This window comes from Thermobia domestica, chromosome 6 (assembly GCF_964235325.1).
Source record: "Thermobia domestica chromosome 6, izTheDome1.hap1.1, whole genome shotgun sequence".
Lineage (NCBI taxonomy): Eukaryota > Metazoa > Arthropoda > Insecta > Zygentoma > Lepismatidae > Thermobia > Thermobia domestica.
The window spans coordinates 2,350,054-2,371,534 of NC_137459.1; the positions used below are offsets into that span (position 1 = coordinate 2,350,054).

Here is a 21,481-nt window from a genome sequence, read left to right on the forward strand (position 1 = left end):
CTACAAGTGGTAATAGAACACACAACAAACTCAGATCATGTGTACACACTACAATATAGAGTGTGAATACAGCGTGATCTGCGTATGTGTTCTATTACCACTTGTACATCAAATAGAATCAACTTTGTAGGTAGTGCAACAATAAGAAGTATCCACGTGCACGGGACATGCGATGTGTGTTCTCAAATCCCCCCACACATAGTCATACATTAAGTGCAAGGGCACATTATTATTCATCCCATACGATATAAAAACAGATATTCCTAGAAAAATACCTTTAAGTACAAGAGCAAGTTTCAAGAATGCAATAAAAAAAAAAAAGAGAGAGAGAGAGAGAGAGAGAGAGAGAGAGAAAGAGAGAAAGAGGAAGTACCAGGCGGAAACGCCAACACATTAAGTACAAAGGCAATATTATTGTAACCAATATAAACCACCCTAAAAATTAATGCCTAGAATGACCTATATTAAACGCAATGTTAACTTGCGAGCCGGATCACAAGCACATTACTACATGTTGGTGCGCGAACCTTTTCACAGAGAAGCCTTAGTTTGTGTGTTATGGTTTAGTTCTCAATCGCCAGTTGTTTCGACTGGCGCTGCTCTGGGTCTCAGTTGATGTGCAAGGAGCTGTGATTTCTCGTCCTTTTCCTGCCGCTAACGAAAAATATGTGTCTCGGCCTATTTGTTTTTAATAATTTATGAAGACATGACAATAGTAATAAATGTATTGGAAATTCGCATGTGATGTGTTTGCGATCCTCACAAGTAAAACGCGAAAGCATGAACACCATTTTGCTTATTCAATTTGATTGATTAAGGTAAGAAAGGGTAAGAAATGAAGTTATCTTCATATGTCTTACCTGATAAAGGTCAGTTATAAACAGAGAAACACGAGCAACCACCCTCCCACACAATAAATTAAAAATCAGATCTCTCTTTCCTCAAAGCACTGCAACTCTACGTTGGCAGCGACCCGGCAACAATCATGTTCTGCAAATTTTATCTGCATATTTTTCTCTTAGTCGAGCGTTACACATTGATGACAATTTACTTTGCTTGACTTTGAAGAGGTTTCCTTCTCTCCTGTTTGCGATAATACTGAGATGATGATAATTTGGATTTATTCACGTTTTCGATTTCGCGCTCAATACTCTTCACGGTATCAATTTCACTACACCCACACTAACGTGCGCGCGCAAATATTTGGCAGAGCGTGTTACCATCTGCCAAAAATTATAGAAGTTATACGTGAGTCCCGTTGTTTCGTTTGTTTAATTTACTAGCAGGTAAAGAAATTTCTTACAGGGTAGATACTCTAATTTATATATAAAAATATTAAGCCATTTTCCATCAACTATGGACGATTTCCAACATTGACCAATCAGCTAATTTTACTGGTCTTGTTTCTGATATAAGATTTTTCAAGTTTATAATCTTGCAACACTTGCAAAAGACTCGCAACTTATCTGCCGGTGTTTTACTCCTTTCTACCTTTCTCTCTTTCAGATTCTGAATCGTGACGTCATTTTCATAAACCGTTACTAATAAATCTAGTATCTTCTATTTTAAATACTTGTTCCTATATTGACATTTTATATACTTACACTCAATTAGCCTTTTGAATTGATCTCCTAAGTAATGTTTTTCGTGTAATGTGAGGAACTATGTAACGTGCGCGGAGTGGCCCGAATTGAAGCTGCGTATCTCGGTTGTCAGGATAAGGTTGCGGTGAGCATACAAGTGCTTAGCGTTACGAGGTTGTAAATTTGAAAATGTGATATGCTGTTTGCATTTTGACCTAAAATAATAATTCCTAACACGTGAAAAATGATGTACTTTCTCCTGTATAAAAATATCACAAACAAACCAATTTCAGAATCCCACCTTACAACTGTGTGCAGTGACGACCATGTGCACATCAAGCAAGTGATGATTTCTATTATAATATTCAAAACTCTCTGCACAGAAAATGGAAATACCCAAAAAATAATTACTGATTACCTACCATAGAAAACACTCTAAGCAACAGTATAAACACACATAAAAATCGCACTATTTTATAACGTAAGTTACACGTGCCTCTATAACTACGAACACGCCATGTCTCCTTCCAGCTGCTGGCCCAACCTATATCTAATGTGCACAGACCCACTACAAGTTCCATTCGGCGACATTATTCAGTAGCAATGGCAGCTCCATGAAGATCGAACCTGTGGCTCATATTGCAAGACGTCATCGGACCCGCACGGAAATAGGCCTATATTACTACCAGTTTACGGTGTACTAAATTTTGCTACCGCAAACAAACGCAAACTCTGCTTTCTGTCCACAAAAACAGCTACGGAATGACGCCCAAGCTTTCCTTTATGTGCACAAAAACCGCTAAGCAATGATGCTTGACCTGGTACTACTCCACTCACCTCAAACATTTGAAAAGCGCTACTCGTCAAAACAAACACGAAAGCTGAATACAGGTATGTTTTCTTTTCTTGTTCAATGACTAAGTAAATCAAAGTCGCTCTGCTACCTACTTTTTAACATCCTAGATAGTAAATGAATAATTCCTAAAAGTATGGCGTTTCTGCTCCTCTAAACGGGAAGCGCGGCTCAGTAACTATTACCAAGCTAAACAATACACAAATCAGGTAAGACCTCTAAAAATTAACTACCAAACCATAATGGCGTTTTCTATTTTTTTTACGTATCTCTAAAGAAAGGAATCTGAAGTTTATGCCCTTTACATGAGTCTTTGAAGTGTATTACAATGCAGGACGTAACACGAAAACAAGTGAACCCATGTTTTAAAAAATACTACTTGAACCAGCTGTTCCCATCACCAGAGATACTTTTCGTCTAAGCCCATGGGTGCTATAACTGGGGTCACTCGAGCAGACTGTTCTACCAAATAGAAAATTCATAGGTAAAATACGATGTGGAACATCTTTTCTGAAGGAATGAGTGTGAATATAAGTAATTACTATTAGTGCACAGTATATTGAAATGAAGGATAAACTGCCGCAGATGGAAGTCACGGATAAAACCCACATGAACGTTTTCAACTTTGTATTACAATTTGTTGTTACTTTCATATATCCTACTTACAATTACCTCCGTTTCATTTCTGGCCCTCACCATTCACTATTGATCACAATTTTTTCTCTTAGGCAATTTTTTAATATTTTGCTTATATTTCGTGCTTTCTTGCTATATATTCTGTATTTTTTCTTGTTTTAGGTACATTAGGTTAGTTTAGGTTAGGAATATGGGTCTGGGGGACCAGATTTCTTTGCTTAAAATCCGTACTTTCTTCCCATATTTGATGGTTTAGGTTAGGTTAAGCTACTTTAGGTTATGTTATGTTAGTACTTAGTAATTGAACTTACGTAACATCAACTCGTTTCTCCTGTAAACATGGCGATTTTACCTGATTTTGACCCCCCCCCCAAATCCCACAGTTCTTTTGCTCTTTTCTACATCCGTATACACTGGTATAGTATTACTGACTAAAATCAGTACTTTAGAAACGTTAAGTGTAGCAAACTACTCATTAATGATTAAAACATTGTGGCCGATCTCATCTCTTCCCAAATGGTGAGCTTAAATTTACACCGAAGTTGCACTACTCGTGCGTGACGTAATGTTACATGGTATTTTGCCTACTGTGCACACACCACTTTATTTATAAAGAAAAGTGATTTCCTTACGTTATGAAACATAGCAGAGCGATCGCCAGCGAGCGAAGGGGGTGAGAAGCCCTGCAAAGCTCATTTTGCTACACCTCGACCCTCAAAATAATACCTATCCTAAGTTAGTTAATAACACAGTAAGTTTGAAACAGTCAGATTATGCTCTACTGCCATCTCATCTCATACCCTATCAATCGGCGAACACATGCAGTCCACAATTTAACTTACGTCTTCTCAGTCATTAATCGCCCTACAGTGATGAAATTTCTAACGTCCGTTACTCCTACTGTCACATTTAGTCTAATTCTGTTCACTTCTCCGAAAATTTTCTTTCAGGGCCGTCATCTGCTGCAGCTAACCCGAAATGAAGTTTGAGCGATAGTGAATGTACTGTAAGTGTGCGTACATCCCCGTCGCTGACGCCCCTGCACCCTACGCATGGACCTTTCGCTATCGCTCGGGCCCCCTGCTATGCTCCTGCCCTGACTGTTCAATAGCATCCGTACTTGTTAGGGACCATCTAGCACAAGTTGGTTCGCACTTTACGCACTGTAGTTTTTATGCAATACGTCTACATTGTATTTATACTGAGCCCTCCTGAAGCCAATCTGCTAGTAGCAATGGAGCCCCTCATTTAGTGCATGCTCTGCTAAAAGAAATACAAAGATCTAATCCGAAAATGTAAGAAATGTCATATTTTGGTAGAAGTGCCTGCTCGAGTAATGGCCCGTACCTGCTTTGCTAATGGTCAGCCTTTACCGGTAATTTATTACTCAGACTCCGACACTCGTCAGTGGGATATGACAGTTCCTATACAAACATGTGTAGTAAAATTTCTAATACGTTAACAGAAATGATTTTAAAGTAGTAGAAGCATATTTAATACAGAAGACAATATATATAAATTCAACAAGTCGTGATCCCTTCAGTGGTCAATGAAATAACATTCTACTGCATTCAATCTTATTTAATAGCAGTAACAAGAATCATTGTAAGCCTCACGTAGGCTACACTGACCTTCCAGGAGAATACTTTCATTCTACCGCAACATTTAACAAGGATGGTTACACAAGCCATAAAAAGTAATATGATCGCTTTGCAGCTATTGATTCTTACTTTGTTGCAGCAAAGAAAGAAAAACGGAAATGCACACAATGCTTCTCACAAGCAGGCCGCCAAATTGGAAAAATACGTCAAGTAATAAATTCATTTTGGATATAGTATACATGAAGCTGCATCAGTTCCCGAAGGAGCAGGACGCTCATACTTTTAGGGATTATTCATTGAGTATGTACGAACTTACAAAGGGGGTAACAAAGCGACTTTTATTTACTTATCGACTGATACGAAAATAAAAGAGAACGTACCTGTACTTTATATCTGCATGTGTAGTGCCCTTGTACTTTATCTATGACTGTGTGTGTGGGGGGGGGGGGATTTAACGCATATCGCATGTCTTGTGCACATGGATACTTCTTACTATTGCACTACGTAGAAAATTTATGGTATTTCATGTAAAATTTGTAATAGAACACAGAAGAAACGCAGATCAGGGGGTTCTCATGTATACTATTACCTTAATTTTAATCACGAATTTTAAAAGTTCAAAAGACATTCCACATAATACTGACACATACTGCAAGAAATCACTGCTGTACTTTCTAATTACGTATATAAATATCTGGGATAACTAACAACAAAAACATTTTAAGACAAGCATGCTAACCGCACAAAATATGCTTACTTGTGTCATAAACATTGATATCGTTGACGATTTCTTCAGTGGCCCCGCTATACACTATTAGCAGATCTTGTACCACCACTGCACGCCCAAAATAACGAGGTCTTGGCTGTGGACCACCTGCACTTACAATTTCCTTCCACCTGCACTTAGAATTTGAAGCCATGACTTCTCTTTAATATCCTGGCGAAAACACTTATGGCCAAATGTGTTAATATCGTAAATTAAAACGAAATGAAAGATGTGGTAAATGAATAGCATAAACAGTAATTGCGTTTAGCGCATTATACGATTTGTTCATCACTATATCTCGCCGCCAACTCCTGAGAAATCATGACGCAAGCTTCGTACGACGCCAAAACAGTTAAACAATCCGCTTCTGCTTCGAAATGTACCCAGAATGCTTTACCCGCAGTGATGCCAACCATAGCGAAAATTCCAATTTGTGGGATTTTTTTTACATTAATTTTTCTAAAAGAGAAACATTGAATTTTCGATGCAATTACCACCAAAACGGGATTTTTCGAATTATACCTGATCGATAGCAACAAAATTCACTATGACAGGAAATTAGTGAGACTCCCATAATCTAGAAATAAGTGTTAATTATAAAATTTTGCAGCCGAAAAAAGCACGCTATTGCGGAAATAACTTGTGATTCTCAATAAACACAAGAAACTTAAATCATTTTTTTTAAATATTTAACGGACAAACATTTAATATTTAAGTTTTCCTTCCTTCCACAAAGAATATATATAGGAATAGAATAGAGTAGAATAGAATACTTTATTAGTCATTAGACAACATAGTTGCAATAGACTTCGTCCAGAATAGTATTCAAATTGTAAACATTATTGAAATGTAACAAAAAAGAAACTATGATTATTACTGACAGTTATTAACTAATTGAAACTATTACTAACAGTTAAAACACAATTTGCAATTTATACTTCATATTTACATTGTTGGCACTACCACACAACAATAAACAAAAAGCCCAATATTACCATTATTAGGGTTAAGCCTTCTACCGAATTACATCTTTCAAATTTGGGTGAAGATCCGTAGTAGCAATAGCAATGGTAACAGTAGCGATAGTAGTAGTAGATCAGGTATTGGCAGGTTTAGTTGAGTACTGTTACCATGTTTGAATCCCTTAAGGAGTTATATCGTCTACGGAACTTTACCCTCAAATTTTTACCAGCTATTTACATTTTATTGATTACAAATGCATTCCTTAAATTCCGTAATACTATATATACAATACTCTATTAACATATTACTAATGTGTTTAACAAACGGCTTGTTTTCCAAATTACGTACATGTAAAGGTAACAAGTTGAACAGTTTTATTGCATTATATTTAAAATTTTGCTGCGTCTTGCATAATCTGACAGATGGCGTTTCTAAATTATCTTTGTACCTTGTATTATAATCGTGCACGTTAGATCGCAAATTATAACTAGTTTGGTTTTCCTTAATATAAATTAAAGTATAATAAATATTTATTGAGGGAACTGTAATGATTCGGTATTCTTTGAAAATATTCCTACAGGACTCAGTATCAGGTACACCTTTAATACAACGTAATGCCTTCTTTTGCCATTTGAATACGTCCTTTGCACCTGCAGAGTTTCCCCATAGTAAATTACCATACAATAAATTAGTGTGAAAATGAGCATAATATACTGAAATCATCATTTCCTTACTTATAGACCTTTTTAATTTCCGCAATACATAAAGAACACGAGCGAGTTTTTTTTTGCATAGTTCCTGAGTGTGAACTGCCCAGTTTAATTTTGTATCTAAATATATGCCTAACAACTTCACATAATTCTGGTTATTCAAGATACACGGTGGTTTATTTAGGTAAAAGAAATGAGTTTCTGTTTTTGTCGTGTTTAATACCAAGCTATTTGTTTGGAACCATAGAGAAGAAGCCTTTAACATTTCTTTATTTTTAATGTTTACATTGAGTAAGCTATGATCGTTTGTAATAAAAGTAGTGTCATCAGCATAGATTGTTGTTTTATACGGTAGACAACTTGGTAGGTCGTTCATGTACACTAAGAATAAAAATGGGCCTAGTACCGAGCCCTGAGGAACACCAGTCAAAACTTCTAACTCATCAGATGTCGTATTGTTAAACTTTACTATTTGCCGTCTGTTAGTGAGGAAACTCTTAAGAAGAGATAGTTCAATGTCATTTATTCCATAGAATCGTAATGAGCCGGATTCAAAACCATTTAGTATTTCGTCCACGACTGTTTCGACAGCATCAATAGTAGATAGCCCTGATCTGAAACCAAAATGGGCTACATTAATAAGTGAATGGTGGTCCATAAGTCTTAGTACAGTAGATTATTTTGGAAACAAACATGATTGAAGCAAATCTGACTAGCGGAGGGCGGACTTGGGTGAAGGAGCTACCGATTGATGCATGCGTTGTGAATGGCGGATATCTTGATGGCCGCCATCTTGGATCCAGGATATTTTTAATGGGGAGGTAGGCATGTGATGGAGGTAGGCCCTTAACACAGCTTTTTGCAGGGGAATACAGTAACGCAAGCAGAAATGCGTTATCATGTCCCGTTCCAAAGTTGTGACGCTCCAAAGTTGACGGTTTTCTGTTTCCTTGCAGGGAGGGCGACGACTCTGCAAGAAAGACGTGAGGCCCTAAATTTGACAGGTTTTCTTTTCGTTCCAGGTAGAGCGCGATGGCATTGACGAAGCAGAAAAGAATTGAGATCATCCTAATGACTAGGGAAAGAAGCGGTCGTGTGATTGCCCAAGACTCCAACGCGCGCCACCCCGAAAGACTTGCAATAAAGCACAACATCGTTAGCTACCTCATTACGAAATTCAGTGTAACTGGCCCCCAGATCACGGTAAGTTCCCCCACGAACCGCGACAGATGAGTAGACATCCACAGTGGTGCTTGTTGCGAGTGTGAAAAGTCCGAAGCGCAGCACAAGACAACTATCAGCGATAACAGGTGTACCACGTGCTTCCGTGATGAGGATTCTCCATGCGAACAAGTTGCATCCCTTCAAGCTGCAGCTTGTCCACAACCTTTCAAAGAATGATCCAGACCGGTGCATGGAATTCGCCAATTAGGCTTTGTCACAATATGACCGAAATCCGCATTTCCCAGCCAGCGTTCTCTTCACAGAGGCAAACTTTTATTTGGATGGGGAAGTGAATCGCCAGAACATGCAATATTGGTCGGATGCCCCTGAGACGCCCGTATAATCAAGATGAAACATGACTTTCCCAGGTCTTGGGTGAATACTTCGTTATTTTGGATTCCATCCAGCGTTGACTATGAACTAAAGCTGAGATATTGAATGATGGAAGCTTCCCATAGCATTTCATAATGTTTGGACAACGTAGGATGAGAATTCGTATATTCAAGTCCCCAGTGGCCTTGTGTTCCTTGTGAAAATTGTTATTTGAACTACAACATTGAAAACAGGGTGTCCAATATACAATGCAACCCGGAGTTTGGGATAGTAAAACGTTTGAACCTGAAGTGATACACAAATAACGGTAATACCAAAATGAAGCCTTTGTTCATGCATATATTTTAAAACTAGAAAGCAACAATTGAAGTACACTGGGAACCACACAGTGTTGTTAGATGTAACCGAAGGTGCAAATCAATTTTCTTGCAAAACATTTAAATTGACTCTTAATTCATACGTAATAATAATAATAATAATAATAATAATAATAATAATAATAATAATAATAATAATAATAAAGAATTTTATTGTCGTTAAGCTATACATAGCAATAGACAACGTCAAAATGTGATACAATATTGATACGTAAGTATAAATAAATAATGATCTATAACTAAATTAATGATGAAATGACATTACAAAATAAATTACAATAACAATATACATTTTAAATACAAGCTCAACACGAGATTACAAAATACATTACACTTCTATTGAACAATTAAAATACTCCTGTAAAGAATAAAAGGGCGTTGCAACTAACCAATTGTATAACTTACTTTTAAATCTATCTATATGTTCATCTTTTAGTGATGCAGGCAACTTATTATACAGTTTTATTCCAATTGTCTCATAACTATTTAATGATTTGGACAGTCGTTGATATGGGACATTTATGAATTTACTGCTTCTAGTATTATACGAGTGGATGTCTTGCCTGAGTTGTAAATTTTGGTGATTACTTTTTATATAGAGGAGTACTGTGTAAATGTATAGATTGATTAATGTCATAATTCTAAGAGTGATAAACAAAGGCCTGCAATGAGCTAATCTGTCTACGTTTGAATTAATTCTGATGGCCTTTTTCTGTATTAAAAGAATGCTATTTACATGATAATTGTTACCCCAAAATAATATACCATACGAAATTATACTCTGAAAAAAAAGCAAAGTAAGCCGATCTGACATAGTTATCAGGAACATGATTTTTTAGTTGTTTTAGCAGATATATTACTCTTGAGAGTCTCCCAGAAATATAATTAATATGCTGTTCCCACGATAACTTGTTGTCAATATATATATACCTAGAAACTTCACACATGTTGAGTTATTCTCAGCGGGCACTTCTTTTAGACTAAAAGTCATATGTTGAGTTTTATTCTCGTTAAGTAAACAACCATTAGCCTTAAACCAAATCACAACCTGATCCCATGTATTTTCAGTTATAGAATTAAGTATACTAAGATCAGGACTAGTATTTAGGAAGGTCGTATCGTCAGCATATAGTATAGAGTAAGCAGATAAAAAGTAAGATAGATCATTTATCATTAGTAAAAATAGAAGTGGCCCAAGTACTGAACCTTGGGGTACTCCGTATTTAACTGATGCAATACCAGATTTATTGTTATTTACAAAAACAATTTGTTTACGGTTTTCTAAGTAAGACTTGAATAATCTAAAACTTAAACCCTTGATACCGTAGTACTCTAATTTTTTAAGGAGAATTGTGTGTTCAACACAATCAAAGGCTTTGCTTAAATCACAAAATGTTGCCTGAACAAAATCCTTATTTTCAAAGCCTCTAATAACCTTCTTTACCAACGAATCAGTCGCTCCAACAGTAGATCTACCCTTTACAAAACCAAACTGTGAATCACTAATTACGTTATACTTATCAAGATAATCACATAACTGCATATGTATCACAGTTTCAAGAATTTTTGAGAAGACTGGTACTAGAGAAATTGGTCGATAACTAGATGGACAATTCTCGGGTCCCTTTTTATGTACAGGCACAACTCGTGAAAATTTTAAAACTTCGGGGAAGATTCCCTGTGTTATACATTGGTTAATGCAATGGGTAAGCGGCAGAACAATACAATCAATAACTTTTTTAATTAGATTACTCGACAATCCATAAACATCAAGACTGTTTGAACACTTAAAGATATTTACAATGTTGAGAACTACTTGGGGAGATATATTTCTGAATACAAAACTATCGTGTATAGGATTTACAGATTGTTCCATTAGATTGACTGCTGTTACATTAGGTTTGTCAATATTATTGTGTACTTCATCTACAGAGTTCACGAAATAATTACTAAAATCTTCTGGATTGGGGTAAAGACAGTCCCGACTACTCTTAACTATAGAATTAATTACATTCCAAGCTTGTTTACACTTATTAACAGACGATTCGAGTTTTGTCGAAGTATACTGCTTTCTCGCTTCATTAACAGCTTGCTTATATGCATTCCTAGCTTTCAGATAGACTGACCTACTTACATCATTTTTCTCTCTCTTATATTTGTTTAAATGTAACATCACCTCACACTTCATTGAGTAAAGTTGAGGGGTATACCACGTGGAGTTATTTTCTTTATGTGGTTTTTTAAGTAGGCTCCGATTAACTTTACAAATTCTTTGTGGGATGAATATGTCAAAGTTATAGAGAAACAAATGCAAGAAACGTCCAAACAGTGCATTAGAGTGATTGTAATTTGACAGCAATTGAAACCAATTCAGGTTGCAGAGTAAACTCTTAAACTCAGATATTTTACCCTCAGTGATTGGCCCAGAGACAACTATTTTACATTCTGTGGACAAGATATCAACCTCCTTACTTAATAGTGCGTTATCCAATTTTATCCATACAAATCATGATCAGAAAAAGGAAATATTGATACATCACAATGAATTTGACATAAATTGAAATTTATAAATATGTTATCAAGACAAGCTAGACCTCTTGTTGGCTTCATATTTGTAATACTATAATTAAATTGCCTTAACAAATTGTTTAATTCATCTACACTGTTCTTTGTTGTTGTTACGTCAAAATCAGAGTTCAGATCACCACCTATGACTATCTTAAAATTTCTAAAACTAGGCCTACTCAATAAGTCTAGCAATTCCTCGAGCCTATCTAGAAAGACTATTGAATTACCGTTTGGAGATCTGTATAGTGATACGAAAACCAACTTAAGACAATTAATAATGATACCTGTGGCTTCGAAATCGATTTCAGTACAAAGAAAGCCAAGGTCTAATTTCTTACACTTCAGTGAGAGCTTGTCTCTTACAAAAATAGCTACCCCACCGTGAGCACGGTGATTCCTACAGAAACTATTAACAAGTACATAGTCATCTAATTTATTAAACACAGTTTCATCCTCTTTGCACCAATGTTCACTTAGACCTAAGACATCTAAATTATTCCCAAAGTCATTTAAAACTACATGTTTACTATTGATCTCTTGAACATTTAAGTACCCCACTTTAAAATCAATAGCGTGGCTTTGTTTTACATTATCCTGTTGTGCTATAACCACTTGCAGATTTTTGGCTAAGTCTGCATCATTAAACTCTTTTGATCTAAAAAAATTAACATGAGCTAGAGGTATTGCATCACCTGATGTAGTAGACTGTGAGATTATGAGCTGAACAAATATACTACACATAAGGTGCTTCCCATTGCTGTTTAAATGTAGCCCATGTCTTGTGAAATGTGACCTATCTAGCAACTGCAAATCAACGTACTTTACATTTGGGAAAAACTTACATAACTTTGCTATTTTACGATTGGTATCCTCGTCGCCAAAAGTGCCTTTACATCGCCGTGACGGGTATCTGACAGCGCAGTACTCTAAGAAAGGGATGGTTGCATAAGAAATTTTGATTAATTTTGAAGAGTTTTTATTTTGACTAGGAAAATAACGTAGGTATAGGGAGTAAGGGCATAGATTTAAAGCATCAGTGCACTGTCATCTCTGAAAAGATTTGTATTCTCAGTTTTTCAAATTATTGTCTTATATGTTAAGCTAAAAACTGCTAACAACTGCTACTAGCGCTGTTACTCTTCAGGAATTTACTACGACATGTTCGGGCTTGAATTATTTCATTCGCATCACTGTAATTATTTGAGAATGGAAACTATTAAGCTGAACATGAATATGTTTCGTTGTCTTAAAGCAAGGGCCGTAATAAATGTAAATAAGGTTCTCATTATTATATAAAATACATAAGTATTTATTCCGTGTATAGAATAATATAATACAGTAGCTAGGCAACATCATAATCACTAACGCCCGCAGGATTTTTTCCAACGGGAGGGGGGAAGTCCGATATACAGTTTTTCGTTTTATTCATTATATATATTAAGCTAACAGTCATAACATTTATCATTGATAGCGTATATCGTCTTTCGCCACTGTAGCCTATTATTCAGAACATTCATCTCCAGACATGATGTCGAGAGAATAGAAAGAAATAGATATGAACAGTGGTGTAACTAATTTTACTGCGCCTTGGATCGATCGATCATCGATTTACTCATATTCCCCAGGCCCCCTGCCCCAGGTATTTCAGCTGTTGCGTTATATATATGGTTCCATGTCAGAAGGGCCAGACAAAAGGGCAAAGACAGAAAGACCCAAGTCAAAAGGGCCCTGTGTCAAACGGGCCCGAGTCAAAAGATCTCCGCAACAAAAGGGCCCGAGTCAAAAGGCCCTGTGTCAAACGGGCTCGGGTGAAAAGGGTTTGAATCAAAACGCCCCTCATAAAAAGGATCCGGGTCGAAAGGTCTCAGCAACAAAAGGGCCCGAGTCAAAGGGCCCCGAATCAAAACGACCCTCATAAAAAGGGCCCGAGTCAAAAGGGACTCCGCTACAAAAGAGGCAGAGTCAAACGACCCTGCGTCAAAAAGGACCGAGTCAAATGTGGCCGAATCAAAACGACCCTCATCAAAAGAGCCATAGTCAAAAGGAGCCCACGAGAAAAGGGCCCGAGTCAAACGGCCGCACGTCAAAAGGTCGCGGGTTAAAAAGGCCCTAGTCAAAAGGGGCCAAATCCAAACGCACCTTATAAAAAGAGTCCGGGTCAAAAGGGTTCCACGACAAAGTTGCCTGAGTTAAAAGGCCCTGCGTCAAACGGACCCGGGTCAAATAAAGCCAGAGCCAAACGGCCTCGCGTCAAAAGGGCCCGAGTCGAAAGGTCTCTTCAACAAAAGAGCCCGAGCCAGAAGGCCCGAATCAAAACGACTCATCAAAAGGGCCATAATCGAAAGAGTCCCACGGCAAATGGACCCGAGTTAAAAGGCCTGCATTAAACGGGCCTGGGTCGAAATCTGCCCCGCTACAAATGGCCCGAGTGAAGTAGTCCTCACATCAAAACGGATCGGTTCAAAAGGTCTCCACAACAAAAGGGTTCGAATCATAACGCCCGTCATAAAAAGGAGCCGAGTCCAAAGGAGTCTCCCTACAAAAGTGCCCGAGTCAAACGGCCGTGCGTCAAAAGGTCGCGGGTTTAAAGGGCTGGAGTCAAAAGGGGCCGAATCAAACCGCCCCTCATAAAAAGAACCCATGTCAAAAGGGTTTCACGACAAAGGGACCCGAGTCAAAAGGCCGTGCGTCAAACGGACCCTGGTCAAATAAAGCTGGATTCAAACGGGCCCGCGTCAAAAGGGCGCGGGTCGAAATGTTTAATCAACAAAAGGGCCGAGCCAGAAGGTCCGAATCAAAAGGCCTCTCATCAAAAGGGCCCCTGGTCGAAAGGTCTCCGCAACAAAAGGGCCCGAGAATCGTTTGTTAACACAACGCAAAAATTTGACATTTAGATAGGGATAATAAACATAACAATTATAATGATGTCTGCAGAATTTTTCTGTAGACTGGAGTAGTAATTGCATGACTTGAGGCAAATTTTTCCGCCCCCTGGAGCGTAACGCCCGCTGCCGCCGCCAAAATTTTGCGCCCCGGGCGCCCGGCGCCCATTTTTCGGGTTACGTGGCCCGGGGTCAATGACCTAGGGGGCGGCGCCGCCGCCAAAATTTTGCGCCCCCGGGACCACCCGGACATAGGACCACCCCTTTTAGATTTTGGCAGGGGTACCATGAGCCACCCCCCTAAATTTTGGCAGGGGTACATAGGACCACCCCCCTTAAATTTTGGAAATTGCCAAATCTAAAAATTTGGTGTGGTAGCCTAGGACCATAGTATGTACCTCTATCAGTATTGGGTGTCTATGTCGTTCCTTTCATGGGTAAAAAATTGCCAAAAATTCAAATTTCGGGGGTTTTTGACCTAATTTATCCCCTTTGATGAGGTATTATTACCCTATATAGTTATATGGGCGTATACACGGGTCCATTACCTTTCATAACATATGGGTATATTAATGCACCCCTTGAAAAATTTGGGAGGGGTACCTTGGCCCACCCCTTAAATTTTGGAAATTGACCAACTTAAACATTGAGTATTATAGCACAGGACCCTAATATGTATCATGATAAATTTGGGCGGTCCACCTCGTTCCCTTTTAGGGGTACAAAATTGCCAAAATATAAACGTAAGCAATACGTTATACCACGTGTTTGGTTTTGGTCGATTTTATCCCCTTTGATGAGGTGTTATTATCCTATATAGTTATATGGTCATGTATAGGGGTCCATTACCTTTCATAAGATATGGGTATATTTGTGCACTCCTTTAAAAATTTGGGAGGGGTACTTTGGCCCACCCCTTAAATTTTGGAAATTGCCCAATTTAAACATTTGGTAAAATAGTATAAGACCCTAATATATATATATATATATATATATATATATATATATATATATATATATATATATATTACTATAAATTTGGGTGGTCCATCTCGTTCCCTTTCATGGGTACGAAATTGCCAAATTTTAGTACAACCACGTGTTTCGTTTTTGACCTAATTTATTCCCTTGGATGACTTCCTATTACCTTATATGATTATATGGTCATGTATAGGGTCCATTTCCTATCATAAGACATAGGTAGATTGATGCACACCGGAAGGGGTACCATAGCCAATCCCTTAAATTTTGCAATTTTTCCAATTTAAGCATTCGCTATCATAGTACATGACCTCAATATGTATCATGATAAATTTGGGTGGTCCACATCGTTCCTTTTCATGGGTAAAAAAAACTGCCAAAATATAAACATAAGCAATATGTTGTACCACGTGTTTGGTTTTTGGCCCAATTTATCCCGTTTGATGCGGTCTTATTACCGTATATGGTTATATGGTCATGTATATAGGTTCATTTCCTATCATAAGACATGGGTACATTGATGAACCCTTTAAAATTTGGGAGGGGTATCTTGGCTCATCCACTCAGTTTTAGAAATTGTTTAATATAAGCATTTGGTATCTTCGTACAGGTCTTCAATATGTACCACTATAAATTCGGATGGTCCACATCGTTCCCTTTCATGGGTAAAGAACTACCAAAAATCAAATTTTCGGAGGTTATTGACCCCTATTTAGCACGTTATATGGTTTATTACCTTTATATGTTTATGTGCCCTTTTAAATTTGGGAATTATCAAATAACAAAATTCGGTAAACGTTTTTCTAGGACCCATTGGTATTCCCCTTATGGACAAATATTCAAAATTTAAAGGTTGTTGACCGGCTTTATTATTGAATAAGTACAGGATTTATTATTTTTTCATAAGACAGGTGTATTTGTGTACCAATCTTAAATTTTGGGAGGGCTACATTTCTTATTGTCATATCAATAATTGGTAATTGTTCATTGGGTAAATCATTGTGAAACATTAGTATGATCACGTGATCAGTTATTGACCTATGATGGGATTAGGAGTCCAGGACATTGGTACATTTAAACTTTGTAGGATAATTTGAGAATGCGTCATTGGTATTGATTATTACAGCCAAATATAAACGTAAGTAATACGATGTACCACGTGATTGACCTTGATGAGGTAGTGTACAGGGATACATAGCTAACCTTATTGAATCTTATGACTCATAGTCTTAAGGAAATACATGCTACAACACTGGCAAAGTTATTGTTGATGCAATTTGATTGGTTGATCACTATCTTTCGTGCAATCTGATTGGCTGATCACTATATTTCGTGCAATCTGATTGGTTGCTGATTTTCAAATCTTTGCTGCATTCAGTTTTAAGTTTTGTTTAACATTTAAAAATCTTGGTTTCGTTCAACATTTTGCACTCTCTGATAAATATGATCAAAACCGTTTATTTGTTAATCGAATAGTTAGAAACCGGATAAAGTTTGACGGTTAACCGTGAAACGTAAATTTTTTTGTTTGAAAATTTTTTGTTTGAAAGTTTTTGTATGAAAACTGTTTCAAAATTGTGTTTGAATTTTTTTTCAGAATTTTGTTTGAAATTTGTTTCAAAATTTTTTGTTTGAATTTTTTTGTTGCAAAATTTTGTTTGAAAATTTTTTGTTCGAAATTTTTGTTTTGAAATTTTTCGTTTCGAAATTTTTTTGTTTAATTTTTTTTTGTTTGAACATTTTTGTTTGGAAAATTTTGGTTTCAAATTTTTAAGTTTGTGCACTCATTAGTGAAGGACCGGAACTGCTTAGAAGAAAATTTGGTTTGAAAATTTTTGTTTCGAAAGTTTTGTTTGAAATTTTTTGTTTTAAAGTTTGGTTTGACATTTTTAAAAGTTTGTGCACTCATTAGTGAAGAACCGGAATTGTTTTGAACTAAAACCTCTGGCATCATTGTTGTGCAATAGTACACGTCAAAACATGGGGTTGTACTTGAAATGAAAAAACACAATTCATTGAAATGGATCATTTTATTACACTCCACATACATCCATACCAGATATATGATCTGGATATTGTCGATACAATGTATTTTGAACTTCTTGCACTAGTTTGTCTTTAGCGTATAATTTTAATTCCAACTGAAGTCTTTTAAGGTCTATTGCAATATCAATTGGTGGAAACTCAATGTCCATTTGATCACAAATAAACTGTTTATCAATACAGGTATGCACCCACGAACGATGTTGACAACCATCACAATATCTAGATACATGTTGTACAATATGCATAACACATTTTTCAAAATAGTACTTTTTCAGGAATATACTTGTTTTGTTGCACACTTCCACTGCATGTTTCACACACTCGAATACGCTGATGAATTTGTTCCATTCCGTTTGAGTTAGATACACCATGTTGCGAGGGACATGGAATGTACTCTTTTTACGTAACAGCACCATCTTCTCTTCGAGGACTGTACGCAGCACCACTTCATGATTTGAGCCTAATGATTTGACTATGGTCACATTTACCTCATCATGAAAATAATCGTTCATTTGGTCGATTCGTGAACATAATATTTGCCATTCTTCACAGGTCAGTTGTACACCAAATTGTTCTGCTTTGCCCAATCGAATCATTGGTTCAAATGTTCTAGCACTGATACCAATTATCACATCTTTTGTTTGAATGCAGCAAAGATTTGAAAATCAGCAACCAATCAGATTGCACGAAATATAGTGATCAGCCAATCAGATTGCACGAAAGATAGTGATCAACCAATCAAATTGCATCAACAATAACTTTGCCAGTGTTGTAGCATGTATTTCCTTAAGACTATAAGTCATAAGATTCAATAAGGTTAGCTATGTATCCCTGTACACTACCTCATCAAGGTCAATCACGTGGTACATCGTATTACTTACGTTTATATTTGGCTGTAATAATCAATACCAATGACGCATTCTCAAATTATCCTACAAAGTTTAAATGTACCAATGTCCTGGACTCCTAATCCCATCATAGGTCAATAACTGATCACGTGATCATACTAATGTTTCACAATGATTTACCCAATGAACAATTACCAATTATTGATATGACAATAAGAAATGTAGCCCTCCCAAAATTTAAGATTGGTACACAAATACACCTGTGTCTTATGAAAAAGTAATAAATCCTGTACTTATTCAATAATAAAGCCGGTCAACAACCTTGAAATTTTGAATATTTGGCCATAAGAGGAATACCAATGGGTCCTAGAAAAACGTTTACCGAATTTTGTTATTTGATAATTCCCAAATTTAAAAGGGCACATAAACATATAAAGGTAATAAACCATATAACGTGCTAAATAGGGGTTAATAACCTCCGAAAATTTGATTTTTGGTAGTTCTTTACCCATGAAAGGGAACGATGTGGACCATCCGAATTTATAGTGGTACATATTGAAGACCTGTACGAAGATACCAAATGCTTATATTAAACAATTTCTAAAACTGAGTGGATGAGCCAAGATACCCCTCCCAAATTTTAAAGGGTGCATCAATGTACCCATGTCTTATGATAGGAAATGAACCTATATACATGACCATATAACCATATACGGTAATAAGACCGCATCAAACGGGATAAATTGGGCCAAAAACCAAACACGTGGTACAACATATTGCTTATGTTTATATTTTGGCAATTTTTTTTACCCATGAAAGGGAACGATGTGGACCACCCAAATTTATCATGATACATATTGAGGTCATGTACTATGATAGCGAATGCTTAAATTGGAAAAATTGCAAAATTTAAGGGATTGGCTATGGTACCCCTTCCGGTGTGCATCAATCTACCTATGTCTTATGATAGGAAATGGACCCTATACATCACCATATAATCATATAAGGTAATAGGAAGTCATCCAAGGGAATAAATTAGGTCAAAAACGAAACACGTGGTTGTACTAAAATTTGGCAATTTCGTACCCCTAAAAGGGAACGAGGTGAAAAACCCAAATTTATCATAATACATGTTTGGGTCCAGTACTACAATACCAAATATATAAAATGAGCGATTTCTAAAATTTAAGGGGTGGGCCAAGGTACCCCTCACAAATTTTAAAAGGAGTGCACAAATGTACCCATGTCTTATGATAGGAAATGAACCTATATACATAACCATATAACCATATAAGGTAATAGGACCTCATCGAAGAGGATAAATTGGGCCAAAAGACCAAACACGTGGTACAACGTATTGCTTACGTTTATATTTTGACAATTTTGTACCCCTAAAAGGGAACGAGGTGAACCACTCAAATTTATCATAATAAATGTTAGGGTCCAGTACTATAATACCAAATATATAAAATGAGCAACTTCTAAAGTTTAAGGGGTGGGCCAAGTACTCCTCCCAAATTTTTAAAGGAGTGCACAAATGTACCTATGTCTTATGATAGGGAATAGACTCCTATATATAACCATATAACCATAGAAGGTAATAGAACCTCATCCAAGAGGATAAATTGGGCCAAAAGACCAAACACGTGGTACAACGTATTGCTTACGTTTATATTTTGACAATTTTGTACCCCTAAAAGGGAACGAGGTAGTAGTAGGCCCCGGCGTATATCTCGCCGAGTCAGCAAAAATTTTTATGACGTCATAGGTCAAAGGTCAATGACCTTGACCCGGAGTCAATGACCTAGGGGTACTTAGGACCACCCCCTCTAAATTTTGGCAGGGGTACCATGGCCCACCCCCTAAATTTTGGCAGGGGTACATAGGACCACCCCCCTTAAATTTTGGAAATTGCCAAATTTAAAAATTTGGTATGGTAGCCTAGGACCATAGTATGTACCTCTATCAGTATTGGGGGTCTACGTCGTTCCCTTTCATGGGTAAAAAATTGCCAAAAAGTCAAATTTCGGGGTTTTTTGACCTAATTTATCCCCTTTGATGAGGTGTTATTACCCTATATGGTTATATGGACGTATACAGGGGTCCATTACCTTTCATAAGACATGGGTATATTAAAGCACCCCTTGAAAAATTTGGGAGGGGTACCTTGGCCCACCCTTTAAATTTTGGAAATTGCCCAATTTAAACATTTGGTATTATAGTGTAGGACCCTAATATGTATTATGATAAATTTGGATGGTCCACCTCGTTCCCTTTTAGGGGTACCAAATTGCCAAAATATAAACGTAAGCAATACGTAGTACCACGTGTTTGGTTTTGACCTAAGTTATCTCCTTGGATGCGGTCCTATTACCTTATATGTTTATATGAGCGTATACAGGAGTCTATTACCTTTCATAAGACATGGATATATTGATGCACCCCGGGAGGGGTACCTTGGCCCACCCCTTCATTTTTAGAAATTGCCCAATTTAAACATTTGGTATAATAGTATAGAACCCTAGTATGTATCACTATAAATTTGGGTGATCCACCTCGTTCCCTTTCATGAGTACAAAATTACCAAATTTTAGTACAACCACGTGTTTGGTCTTTTGACCTAATTTATCGCCTTTGATGAGGTGTTATTATCCTATATGGTTATATGGGCGTATACAGGGGTTCATTACCTTTCATAAAACATGGATATATTAATGCACCCCTTGAAAAATTTGGGAGGGGTACCTTGGCCCAGCCCTTAAATTTTGGAAATTGCCCAATTTAAACACTTGGTATAATAGTATAGGACCCTAATATATATTACTATAACCTCGTTCCCTTTTAGGGGTACAAAATTGCCAAAATATAAACGTAAGCAATACGTTGTACCACGTGTTTCGTTTTTTACCTAATTTATTCCATTGGATGAGGTCCTATTACCTTATATCATTATATGGTCACGTATGGGGATTCATTTCCTATCATAAGGCATAGGTATATTTGTGCACCCGTTTAAATTTTTTGGGAGGGGTACTTTGGCCCACCCCTTAAATTTTGGAAATTGCCCAATTTAAACATTGGGTATTATAGTACAAGACCCTAATATGTAT

The 21,481-nt window shown here is 36.9% G+C and overlaps 1 protein-coding gene across 4 annotated transcripts in view; it reads right to left on the reverse strand.

Annotated features, from left to right (window-relative positions):
• Positions 1–5,812, reverse strand: part of LOC145687813 (host cell factor 1-like) — a 127,549-nt gene extending 121,737 nt beyond the window's left edge. For all 4 annotated transcript variants that reach the window (XM_081761236.1, XM_081761238.1, XM_081761237.1 and 1 more), the window contains exon 1: positions 5,431–5,812. In XM_081761236.1, the coding sequence (XP_081617362.1) occupies positions 5,431–5,593 (163 nt within the window). In that variant the 5' untranslated portion in view covers positions 5,594–5,812. The remainder of the gene's footprint in view (positions 1–5,430) is intronic.
• Positions 5,813–21,481: the final 15,669 nt, after the last annotated feature.